Source organism: Leuciscus leuciscus (genome assembly GCF_965113295.1).
Source record: "Leuciscus leuciscus genome assembly, chromosome: 5".
Taxonomy (NCBI): domain Eukaryota; kingdom Metazoa; phylum Chordata; class Actinopteri; order Cypriniformes; family Leuciscidae; genus Leuciscus; species Leuciscus leuciscus.
Window position 1 is genome coordinate 25,282,343 of NC_138729.1, and position 12,391 is coordinate 25,294,733.

A 12,391-nucleotide genomic window follows, 5' to 3' on the forward strand; every position below is an offset into this window, starting at 1 on the left:
AGTTAATGATAATCTAAAGCCCACTTGGCCACACGTTGACATGATTGGTTACAAGGTAGTTTGTGACAAAAGAAATGCCAGCGATTTCAATCCACGTTTATGAGACCGTCTTTGTTTCACTGCAGTTTTAAGGAGAAAATACAATACAAATACAAACAATATACATATTCAAATAAACAACATTTAAAAACTTGATTTTCATCACAGGGGGTCTTTAATATTGCCTGACCGCTGGCCTACACATGTAACGCTGCACTAAACAGTGGCTATGTTCACATTAGAGACTTAAATATTTAGTTGGTTTGATCATTTTGCTATTTTTATATTTGGAGTTTTATACGTTACCTACATTTGTAATCAGTGTAAACTGACGCGGCTCCCTGTTTACAAATACCATAACGTCACCTGCTTTGCACATGACGAGAACCTTAATAACAAGTTCCATGTTTGGAAGGCTGCCAAGTAAACTCAAATTCCAAATATAATTGACTAATACTGCTCAATTTTGATCTCTTGTAAAGCTTAGATTGTTTTAAGAGTTTAAACGGAAGTGAAACATTCTCATTAAATTAGATTTACTTTCTCTAAATATTAAATAAGCTTAAAATCTTTGTTTCTGCACTGACTCTGCCCTCCAAATGTTCTGCAGTACTTTTTTTTTTACTTTATTGATGTTGTATAATGCGCACTGCTCCTGCTGGATCCATATGACTCAATTTCTTTACTAGTCTCATCACATAACATTTAACATAAAGACTAAGTTATTTATTTATTTTTTAAAGAATCAGTGCTTTTAAATAAATGCTTTCTGTTCATCAATTAATCCTGTAATAAATATATCACCATTTCCATTAGAATATTAAGCAGAACAACATGTTTTCTACATTGATAATAATAAGAAATGGTTCTTGAACAGCAAATCAGCATATTAGAATGATATCTGAAGGTTCATGTGGATCAGTAATGATGCTGAAAATTCAGCTTTGCCATCACAGGAATAAATTACATTTTAAAATAAATTAAAATTATTATTATATTTTAAAATTATATAAAAAGTTAATTTAAATTGTAATAATATTTTACAATACTACTGTTTTTACTGTATTATTGATCAAATAAATGCAGCCTGGGTGAACATAAGGCTTAATAAAAAAACACAAAAAAATCTTACCGACCCTAAACTTTTCAATGTCAGTAACCTGCATTTATTGTCATGCAGTGCTCAAAGTGGGCTGGTACGCAACAGTACACAGTACCGACACTTATAAATTTGAATTTTTAGTGTACCCTTGCTTTTTCTTGCGAACCGGCACTCCCCTCCACTTCAAGCCCTGATCATATGTGTAAGCCCGTTTATCGGTCCAAATGGGGGTTTCCGCTAAGACGGGTGAAGGTCTCTGCGCGTTACTGTATTTCCTTTTACGCAACACAACAAGATTAAATGAAATACATTTTCTCATATATATTACCTCGTTATTTCATCTGACTCCATAAATGAAAAATGTTTTAATGATATCTGAGCATCATTAATTGTGAGCGAATGTTTGATTATTCTTTTTAACTCTTTAAGTATATTTTACTCATTCAGATTAGGAAACTATGTCACTCGGAGGTCCTCACGTCTTCTGTTTAAACGCGAGTCTCACGTTCACAAGCTCGTCAGTTTTGGTCAACAAACAGAGGTAATTGCTATATACCTGAGATTGGTCACATTCACGCTTACACAATCAAAGATACTTTGGTAATAGTCCCCATGAATTGCATACACTTGAATTTAAGTAACATTAAATGAAAACAGAGGTAAGACACACCCAGATTTAGGTTGGTCAAGCAGCACGTTTGCTGCCCTAAACGGAGATTCACTTCTTGTCTTTGCAAACCAAGTACACTTGAATCAGTGCCAAATATTAGTCGTCACTAATCTGACGCAAAACTTGCGGTAACATACGAATCCATTTAATCTACTTGGGAAAACAATTTTAGAGTCAGTCGGAATAAAATCAAATGTAACAATTTATTATGTCAGGTAAATGTATCATGCCAATTTCATAATCAGTTCAAAGATAATAAATACAAAACATCAAATGCTCTGGAATAAAGAGAGAAGATGCGAACCTGACATTATAAAATACATGATGCGAAGTGTTTTGCATACACTCAGCATCACGGTCTAATTTGAGTTACAAATTGCCCCGAGCCTCTTGTTGCAATTCATTATATACCCAGACCAAGACAGAAACTTCTTTCACATGGAAACATTTGCTAACAATGGGAATTTGCATTCAGAGTTTACACCTTTTGTGAGCAGGATGCTATTTGCCTGGAAGACACACCCTCCTCTGTGTGCCAGTTATCTCTAAACTCTTACATTTACATTTACATTTATGCATTTGGCAGACGCTTTTATCCAAAGCGACTTACATTGCGTTATCCTATACATTTATACATAGGTATGTGCAATCCCCTGGGACCGAACCCACAACCTTGCGTTGTTAACGCAATGCTCTTACCACTGAGCTACAGGAAAGCTCAGTGGTAACTGGCTTTCTTTAAACTCTTAAATACCTTTTGGTTTACTTCTTTGGGAATGAGACCTTTGTACCAGTCACACGGAGACATTTCAAATGATACCAAACGTTAGGGCTGCTCGATTATGGAAAAAATCATAATCACGATTATATTGGTCGGTATTGAAATCACGATTATGTAACACTATTATTTCACATGACTTTGGGAACGTGTTGCATTTATTAAAAAGACACAGTAACACTTTACAATAAGGTTAACTAGTTAACATTAGTTAATGTATTAACTAACATGAACTAACAATGAGAAATACATTTGTTACAGTATATATTAATCTTTTTTAATGTTAGTTAATAAAAATACAGCTGTTCATTGTTTGTTCATGTTAGTTCACAGTGCATTAACTAATGTTAACAAATACAACCTTTCATTTTAATAACGTATTAGTAAATGGTGAAATTAATATTAACTAAGATTAATAAATGCTGTAGAAGTATTTTTCATTATTAGTTAATGTTAACTAAGGTGGTTAACTAATGCTAATTAATGAACCTTATTGTAAAGTGTTAACAAAGACACCTTTCAACAATTCTTAAAAATCGAAATTTGAACATTGATTGTACTTTTTGAACTATTAAAATAAATAATATAACAGATAATACTTCAATGAGTATTTGAATAATTCCCGCAGGTCTACCACTTATAATGCGGGAAATTCCCCCACAAACATTGATTCACTTTAGCATGTAGATTATATGAGTAGCCTGAATGAATCCACACAGATTATAAAATCAAATCAATAATTTTAAAACTTTCTCCAAGACGCAATTTCACAAACCGTGTGAGTGTTCAGCGGCGCTGCGTCTTCTCTCTCTCCGTCTCTCAAAATGGGTTGGACAAGGCAAGCGTCGAAACTACACTCTCGCGTTTAGGAGTCGGGACATGACGGAATTGTCACTTGCACAATCGGGCCAGCATTGCATCGTAACTAAAGTTTATCATTTTCACTTCTTTTTAAGTCTTATCAGTTTAAACATTCACGCTGAGAAAGTTTATAGCATCGGGAGGGGCGGATGTGCACGTGTCATTCAGAACAAGACAAAATTAGAGCATTCTTTCAAAACAGAACATAGCAAAATAATCGTTTTTACTCGATTGTACTATTTTGGTGATCGTTGGGAGCAAAAATCGAAATCGAAATTCAATTAATTGCACAGCCCTACCAAACGTGTAATACTGTATGATAATTATTCACATTAAACCAAATAGATTCTGGGGTGACTTTTGGTGATCTCAGCATGAGAGAGAAGGAATGAGGGAAGAGGGAAAGAGATGTAAATTAGGATGATTCTAAGGTGAGACTTGCGTCTCGAATGGTGCACGAGTGAGTTCAAATGTTAATTTCCTTTGTTCTCTCAGAGAGTTGCCCTCTCTTCCAGTTTTTCCAGTCTTACATATGTATAACAATAGATGCAAAGGGAAAAATCTGATCTGTGGCATATGTTTATAGATGTTCATGAACATTGGGCCATGTGCTTTCATGGAAACAGGGGGAGGAATGGTATTTTACTTCTGCATTCTGCCATTATGAGAAAGACGCTCTTTAAACTCTCTCCTTTTACACTTACAACATAAAACATTGGGGTCATTGTGTTTTGTTTGTGTGGATACGTGATTCCTCAGTCTTTGTTCATCTGAGCACCACCTACAGGTCTTGGTTCTGATTAGCCGGCCCTTACTCTGTTTAGCTTTTCTCCCTCTTGATCAGTGGTTCCCAATCCTGGTCCTGGGGACCCACAACTCTGCACAGTTTGCATGTCTCCCTCATTTAACACACCTGATTCAGATCATCATCTCGTTAGGAAAGAGCTCTGAACTGAACTGGGTGTGTCAGATAAAGGAGACATACAAACTGTGCAGAGCTGTGGGTCCCCAGGACCAGGATTGGGAACCACTGCTCTTGATCATCTGCTTTTTTTGTTCATATTTTTTCCATCTCTCCTTGCTGCTTTCTTTTTCTTTGTGACATCTACTTCCTGTTGTTCATCTCATATGTTAACATCATTGTATGCTTGACACGTTTATGTCTGGCATTCTTTGAAAATTAGTTCCTGAAAGTTCCAGTCATGTCAATCATGCATATTTACCCTTTGACCTACATTCTGTGTTTGTGTCATATGCATTAGATAGTTATGTACTTATTCACACCGAAGATCAGATAAGATTTAAAAATGCAAAAACAAATTGCACCATTTGAGCACAATGTTGTTTCTCTAAAAATGTTCTAAGCTCAAGGCAAGCAAAGTGGGTTTTATTTAAGGATGCACCAATATGAAAATGTTGGCCTATACCGTTAATTCTTTATATTTGAAAGCCGATAACCAATATATTTGCCAATAAATCCAAATCCAAATCCTAACCCTAACCCTTTTTATATAATTTGAGCATGATTACAAAAACAAGTCTCATCATTAAAACCCATGACCCAAACACAAAATTATAATGTTCTTATTATAATTGTATGTAGCCTATATGACAGACTTAACTGTTGCACTTATTATTTTCCTTTTTAAAAGTGATCATATTTCAAGCAATTCAAACAGTGCGCATCTGAAGTGTCTCAGCTGAAGGAAATAATTTATTATTTATCAGCTTTAATATATGTGCCAAATTTTCTTATTGGGCCTATAACATTAAAAATTAAAGCTGCAAGCAGCATTTATCGGAGTTCAAGCGGTTTAAGGCCTTTAAGCACATGTGTTAAAAGATATTATGTTTTATTTAGCAAGCATGTAAAAACTTAGAAAACTTAGGAAACCAAAAGTAATTTATAAAAGATCATATAAGAGATTCAGTCAAGAGTCGTTTTGTACAGACGTAAATAATGTATGTTGGATGTTTATAAGGAAGTTCATCCTAATAATGCATTGTCAGCATTTGAAATATTATTTTACCCTTTGGTGGACAAACATGCACCTATGAAAAAATGTACAGTGAAGAATGTTAGGCCACCATGGATTGTTAATGAGTTGAAAAACATTATGTTTGAGAGAGATGTGGCAAAGGGTACAGCAAACAGAACTGGGAACAAGGAGGATTGGGACGTCTATTGCAAATTAAGAAATCAAATAACTTAAATTAATAGGAAACAGAAAAGAAAGTTTTACAAAATTAAAATAAGTTAATGTAAATGCGATTTGTAAAAAAATTTGGAGTCCACTCAATGAAATAATGGATAGGTAATCAAATCAAATTCCTTCTCTTATTGAGACAGGTGACTCATTTTTAACTATTTTTAAACCATATGAAATTGGAAATTATTTTAATGATTTTTTCATAAATAGTTGATAAATGAAGAGAAGAAATGTCGTTTGGCAGAACCAGTTTGCCACATCTTTAACATCAGTATTGAAAAGGGATTTTTGCTTTAGCTTGGAAAGACGCAAAGGTTATTCATCTACAGAAAAATGCAGCACTGCTTTTTAATGAATTCTTGCGTTTGGTTTAAATAAATTCTTGCTTTATTTTCAGTTTATTTTACATAAAGATTCGGTCTAACAGCAAGTTGCTATTAATTTTAAGAAACTTCATGTAGCGCAAATGCATGCATGTGCAACAGAGAACTTAATAAATGTAACTAAAATATTCTCTTTGATGAAATATTTGTTAGCCTTAAATCATATTTCATTGAAGTCCTACATGTAAAGCAAGTAATGATATTGCCCATTTGGTGTTTGATGATACATAATCATTCCTTTACTTCATAGCTGGGCTGACACAGTTTAAGGTGAACTGCTGGTTTTTCTTGTGATGGGAACCTGGTCATAGGGTCTGTGCTCTTGAAAAGGTCATCTGTCTAAATGCTTCTGTTATTGTGTTTTTTTTCCTTTAAAGCAGATAACGCGACCTTCACAGGAAGACAAGACAGACGACAAGAACGAAGAGGACAAATCGGAGAAATCAGAGAAGAAAGAGGACGAGGAGAAGAAGGAAGAGGAGGAGAAAGATGAAAAGGAGGACTCCAAGTATGTATTATGGTTTGTTCCTCTTTTTTCCTTTGAATTTAACTAGCCTCAATTCACCCTTTTGCCCCAACTCCACTGTGAAATCTCAAAAGCCACATACCCACAAAAAGTTTGGGTGTGACAACAGCACAGTTATTGTTCTGTTTGTACAGAATGCAGGATACACTCTCAAAATGGCAATGTTTAAAGAAAATGTTGCCCTTTATATCAGAAATAACCTTTACGCTCAATCCACCCAAATAAGTAGGGGAGATGATCTGTTTTCTGTGAGGTGAGCCTTATTGTAAGAGAAGCTTAAGATTAACCTCATTAGTTCATTTGGTTTGGAGGAGATTGTGTGCTTTACTGACCTGTTATGTCACTGCCAGGAATTCAGCATTTCAGAACAACATTCAGATTTTTGACTTTTCTATGAATGCACAAAAGGGTAGATAGGTGGTTTTGTGGTCTGGGTGTGCTTCTGTTAAGGAAACTCTGTAGTGAACTCCGTAAGACTAATATATCATAGCAGGTGAGAAACTTGCACAGTGTCTGCACTTGCAACTCTTAGCTCTGCTCACTCTTACCGTCTAAATAGATGTAACTGAACTGAGTTCAGTGCAGAGGAGAGCCTTTATTCCTCGTCTTTGCCTCCGCAGGGACATCAGTAAAGATAAAGAGAAGTGTGAGGGAGAGGAGGAAGAGGGTAAGGAGCAGAGCACGCCACGCGGCCGAAAGACTGCCAACAGCCAAGGCCGCCGCAAGGGCCGCATCACCACCCGCTCCATGGCCAATAACGAGGCTTCGTCTGTGGTGGCTGAAGAAGCACCTCCACCGCCACCTGAACAAGGTAACATGCACAACTGTTACTTGCTTTGTTAGCCAGAGCTGCATTGTCACACACATATTTTTCGAGTATGTGTTTTCATGCCTTGATAACTTAAACATTTGATTTAATGTGATGCATTGAATATTGTCATTCATTTAAAAAATGCTTATTTAAAACAGTTGTGCAGCTTAATATTTTTGTATAAAACCATGATAAATGTTTTTCTGGAATTAATTAAAGCAATTTTTTTATCAAAAACTTAATCAATTATTGTATTTTTTAAATAAAAGAAAATTAATGTTAAATGAAAAAATATTCATACATATATTTTGCCATCTATCTATCATCTATCTATCTATATATATTTATGTATTTCTTTATTTTTCCTTCAAAGGGTCAGTAACTAGAGGCCAGCAGAAAAAAAATCTTACCTTATTGTTGAGATTTAACTCTTTTTAATTATGTCAAACTGTCAGTGTTAAATCATGTAACATTGTTTAGAAGTTGGGAGGTGACTGTCATGTAACTAGGTTGACAATATTGTAATAAACTACAAAAGGTAGGTAAAAAAGTAACTAAACTGAATTGCACACTGAAATATTGTGGGAACACTTTAGAATTAGTGATGTCCAAACAAACTAATTTACATATAATGAATCTGACTTCCCAATACTAGGGCAAGTACACACACAAGCACACATGAGCCCATGTCCTGATGGTTTATTCTGTGTGTTGCTTAGTTCTGCCAGAGCCAACACCCTCTTCTAAACCTGAACCGGTGCAGAGACCAGCTCGAGAGGCTGCAAAACCCTCTCTCGCAGCCAGCGCAGACACACGAGGTAAGCGCTATGTTTCTCACATACTTGCCCTCTTTTTTGTTCAAATAGTTTTTCACATCCACACACACAGGATCGTCGCAAGGGCTGTGCCAAGTGTGCGACCGTACAGGGCCTCGCTCCTGGCCTGCCAGACCAGAGCCAATGATTTTGTCTGAGCTATGAATAAAAAAAATATATAATTCATATTTTCTCATGTTATTTGTCTTATCTTATAATTTTAGTGTAGAATGAGTAAAGCTGTTTGTTGTTAGGATGCCAAAACAAACCGTTTTGAATTGAAAATATTTTATCATGATTCATGTAAATCATGAATAAATGTGACGAGACAAGAAACGTTTGCGTTTTTGACATAGGCTATTAGTCATGAGAGTAAGAGTGAATGTGTGCACATTTTAAAATAAAATATAAATATAAACTGATTACTTCATAACTACAATTAGACCTAGAACTTATTTTACTATTCTTAATTAATTGATTTATTATTATTATTATTATTATTATGCTGTAGATCTTACAATTCTTATGAGCTTTATTCATAGTGCATGTCAGTGAGCACTAATTCTAATTGCTGCATTTGAAATGGGTCAAACCATTTTTTTTATTTGTCAGTCTAAAACGCGTGAAAGTTGCGTTCGTTACTATAATAATTCCTATAAAGCAGCCCCCTCGCACACCATGTTCGCACAGGGCCTCGCGCCCCTCTTGCGACGGCCCTGCACACACTCACTCACTTTACTCTCTCACCTGTGATGTCTGTCTGCTGATCGTGTGGTCAGACTCTAGAAGTGTGAGTGTGATCTGTTCCTCGGTGACCTCATTACAAAGCCTGAAAGTCGCCTAGTTTGCTGCTTTCTCTAACCGCAGCAAGGTGTACGTGTGTGCATGTGGGGTTTGCTTCAAATGCTGTTGTGATAGAAGGGCTGTCAGACAGAAACAGAGGGTTTGATCCTTGAGGCTCACAAAACAGCTGCTCTTCAGCATTATTTGACTTCTATTCTTTCACTGACATCTAGAGCGTTTCTCTTTATTTCACTCTTTATTCCCTTTGCACTCTTTTGTTCCTGTAGCTCTCTTGCTCCCTCGCTCTCTCAGTGAGATTGTTTGTCCATTCTTTCCTATCTCCGAATCTCTCTCTTCTTCCTGCCACCCAACGCCAGACTCAAGGTCTCTGAGTTTGTGTTGCCGTGGTGACAGCGGGTGGAGGGATCGCCATGGAGACAATAAAGAGAGGCAGGTAAACGCGGCGAGTCTCTGGAGGAGTTTGATTAGAGTGAAAAGGGGAATGAAAGGCCGGCCTGATTGTTTCATTTGGCTTTTGGTGCCACTTTAAAATGAATTAAGAGACCTCAGTGCTCGGTAATTAGTATTCATTACGTTTGCTGCTCAATGCAATCAGCGCCCACATCAGAAAATGTGGCTGATTAGCGCTCTGTACCTTAAAGTTCGGTCACCAATTGTGTTTAGTCATTCCCGCTGTTTCGTGATGGAGTCTCTGTTCCTGTATTGTGATCTGATAGCCCTCGTGTGTGTGAAAATGGTCTGCCCATCTTGCCTGATGAAGTTTACATCTGTGCTTGATTTTATCTTGTCATTCTCTGTCATTAAAGTGGGTTTAAAGTTTTAAACAGGCACTCAAAAGCCATAATGCACCAATTCCACGTCTAAACCGCCATCAACATGACAAAGCAGCAGAGTACAAGCATATTAACGTAATGCACACATTGGGGTCATTGGGTAACGTAAACAGCGTCTAGTGGGTCACCAAAGAGACGCGCATTTGAAGAGTTTTAGTGGAGACTCGCCGCGCTAGTCATCCAAACACTGGGGACACGCTCTCGCATAAATGTCAGAGGTTCACACTGTGCTAAATCTGTCATAGTGTTTAGTCAATTTCAAGAAGACCCTCAGAGCGGGCGGGAGAGGAGAGCGCACAGGCTGTCTTTCTCTCCGTCTTTCTCTCTCTCTCTCTCTCTCTCTCTTGCTCTCACTGTAGTTTGAGTGGAAATTATGTAGGGAGGGGTTGTTGCGCTGCTCGCTTCAGCTCGGCTACTGTTATGAGACTGACTGTCTAATGATATGGGTGGGTGAGTGAGTGTGTGTGTGTGTTGGTCTTAGACCCAGAAGGGTGGTGCTTCTGCACTCCTCCACTGTCTGCTTGAGATCAGCTGACTGCACTCTCCGAGAGACAGCGAGAAAGAGAAAGAGAGACAGGAGTTAGTGAGACTGCCTAGTTGAGTCCAGCGAGCACCAAGAAGGGAAAGTAATAAACTGAGCAAAGGATAGAAAGCTGTTGAGGACAGAGAGAGAGCCCGAGGGAGGGAAGTTCTTGAGGGGGGTGGAGGTCTCTGCAGCCCCCAAGTATAAACAGATAGAGAGGGAGGGTGCGAGATGAGCCATGTCGTGTAGCGCTGCCTGAGTTCTCCTTCACTGACTCTGACGGTGTGTGTCGCTACAGGCGCGGTTGAAGCTGGAGAGACGTCTCGCTGGACAGAGGATGAGATGGAGATCGCCAAAAAAGGTACTGCTCCTCTCCCTCCCCCACTCCCTCTCCTTTTCTGGTTCTCAGTTGGCTTGGCTCTGTCTGGTATCTTCACACATGCACAAACATTTCGTCTTACTTTTGTTCTACTTATTTGATGTCTTTGTGGTTTTGCATATTTTCTGTGTTGGGGAAGTTGGTTGGGGTTGCATTTTTGAGCATCCTCTTTGTAGTGATTATTCAGACCAAGACTGAGAGGAAGAAACTGAAATAACTGTGACCGTTTGACACACTAGAAACTTTACAAGACGACCATTCACCCTTAAACACTGTGAAAGAATGACAGGAATAGTGCAGAGGGCAAATGTTTTGCTCTGAGTATACAGTTTGGTTTCATTAAACTGAAAGATTTTGGAGGGAATCTTACAGAAAACATGTCCAGGTCACATGTCACCCCATAATTACATGGGAAGAAACAGAAGCTTTTTTTTATCAGACTATTATGGCATTATTTTATGACAATTTGGCACATTTTTTCCACAAAATTCTAAAGGCAAAAAGTTATTGTTCTCATACAATGCAGATACATATAGTATGTAAATATACACTACCATTTAAAAGTAAGTCTTACGTTTTGAAGTAATTCATTAAATTGCTAAAAAGTGAAAGTAAAGACATGAATAATGTTACAAAATATTTTTATTTCAAATACATTTTAAACTTTCTATTCATCAAAGAATCCTGTATATCGGTTTTAAAAAATATTAAACGGAACGTTTTTCAAGATTTATAATAAGAAGAAATGTCTCTGAAGGCTGGAGTAATGGATGCTGAAAATTCAGCTTTGCCATCACAGGAGTAAATTACATAAAAAAATATATTGAAATAGATGTTTTAAATTATAATATTTCAAAATATTACTGTTTTTACTGTATTTCTGATCAAATAAATGCAGCATTGGTGAGCATTAGAGACTTACTGACCCCCAAAAGTGTATATTTAAATATGATTAATTAATAATAATTGTATTCTTTTAAATAGTCTATAATACTATTAGTCTAATAAATGTCTATATTTCACTTATTTAAATGTATCCCAATTTTTAAAGGCATTGCATTGTTTATCCAGCAGAGGTGAGTTGTGCACTACATCGATCAGCCATGTTCATCTGCACGTCTTTACATGTGCTTTTCCAGCATTACAGATGTGATATTTGAGGTCAAAACATGAAATGAAACTCAAGTACTAATGACCAGTATTCCCATTATTCTCAACAGTGAATCTACTTTATATTAAGTTACTAAACATAAAACATTTAAATTACAATATCTTCTTTTTATCAGTATAGTTACAGGCAGTACAATAGATTTGTAAGTAGTTTGCATTTCAGAAGTATAGTATAATTTCCTTGCATTGCAGTAATGAGAGATTTTTTATTATTATTATTATTATTATTATTATTAGGAATGGGAATGTGGAAGAAAAATGTGCTAAATCTAAATGGTCCTAAAATGCGCTTTGTTTTCTTCAAGAAAAATATAGCTTTTTTATTTATTTACTGGTGAAATATGACTGGGACATGATCTTGACGGCTTTCACAAGAGTTTCTTGAACAGGCCTAGGTTCAGCTGCACACTTCAGTTTGCAGTTCTGTCTTCACAGTCGTTGTCAGTGTGACAGAAGGGATGGACTGAGGAAAAAAGGCTTCCTCTTT

The 12,391-nt window shown here is 36.7% G+C and overlaps 1 protein-coding gene across 14 annotated transcripts in view; it reads left to right on the forward strand.

Moving 5' to 3' along the window:
- Window positions 1–12,391, forward strand: part of ncor1 (nuclear receptor corepressor 1) — a 111,802-nt gene that overhangs the window by 59,932 nt on the left and 39,479 nt on the right. For 5 of the 14 annotated variants that reach the window (XM_082168953.1, XM_082168965.1, XM_082168959.1 and 2 more), the window contains 4 exons: window positions 6,421–6,563; window positions 7,190–7,380; window positions 8,100–8,198; window positions 10,654–10,716. In XM_082168953.1, coding sequence (XP_082025079.1) covers window positions 6,421–6,563; window positions 7,190–7,380; window positions 8,100–8,198; window positions 10,654–10,716 — 496 coding nt within the window. The remainder of the gene's footprint in view (window positions 1–6,420; window positions 6,564–7,189; window positions 7,381–8,099; window positions 8,199–10,653; window positions 10,717–12,391) is intronic. The other 9 variants (XM_082168962.1, XM_082168956.1, XM_082168964.1 and 6 more) reach the window with 3 other exon arrangements.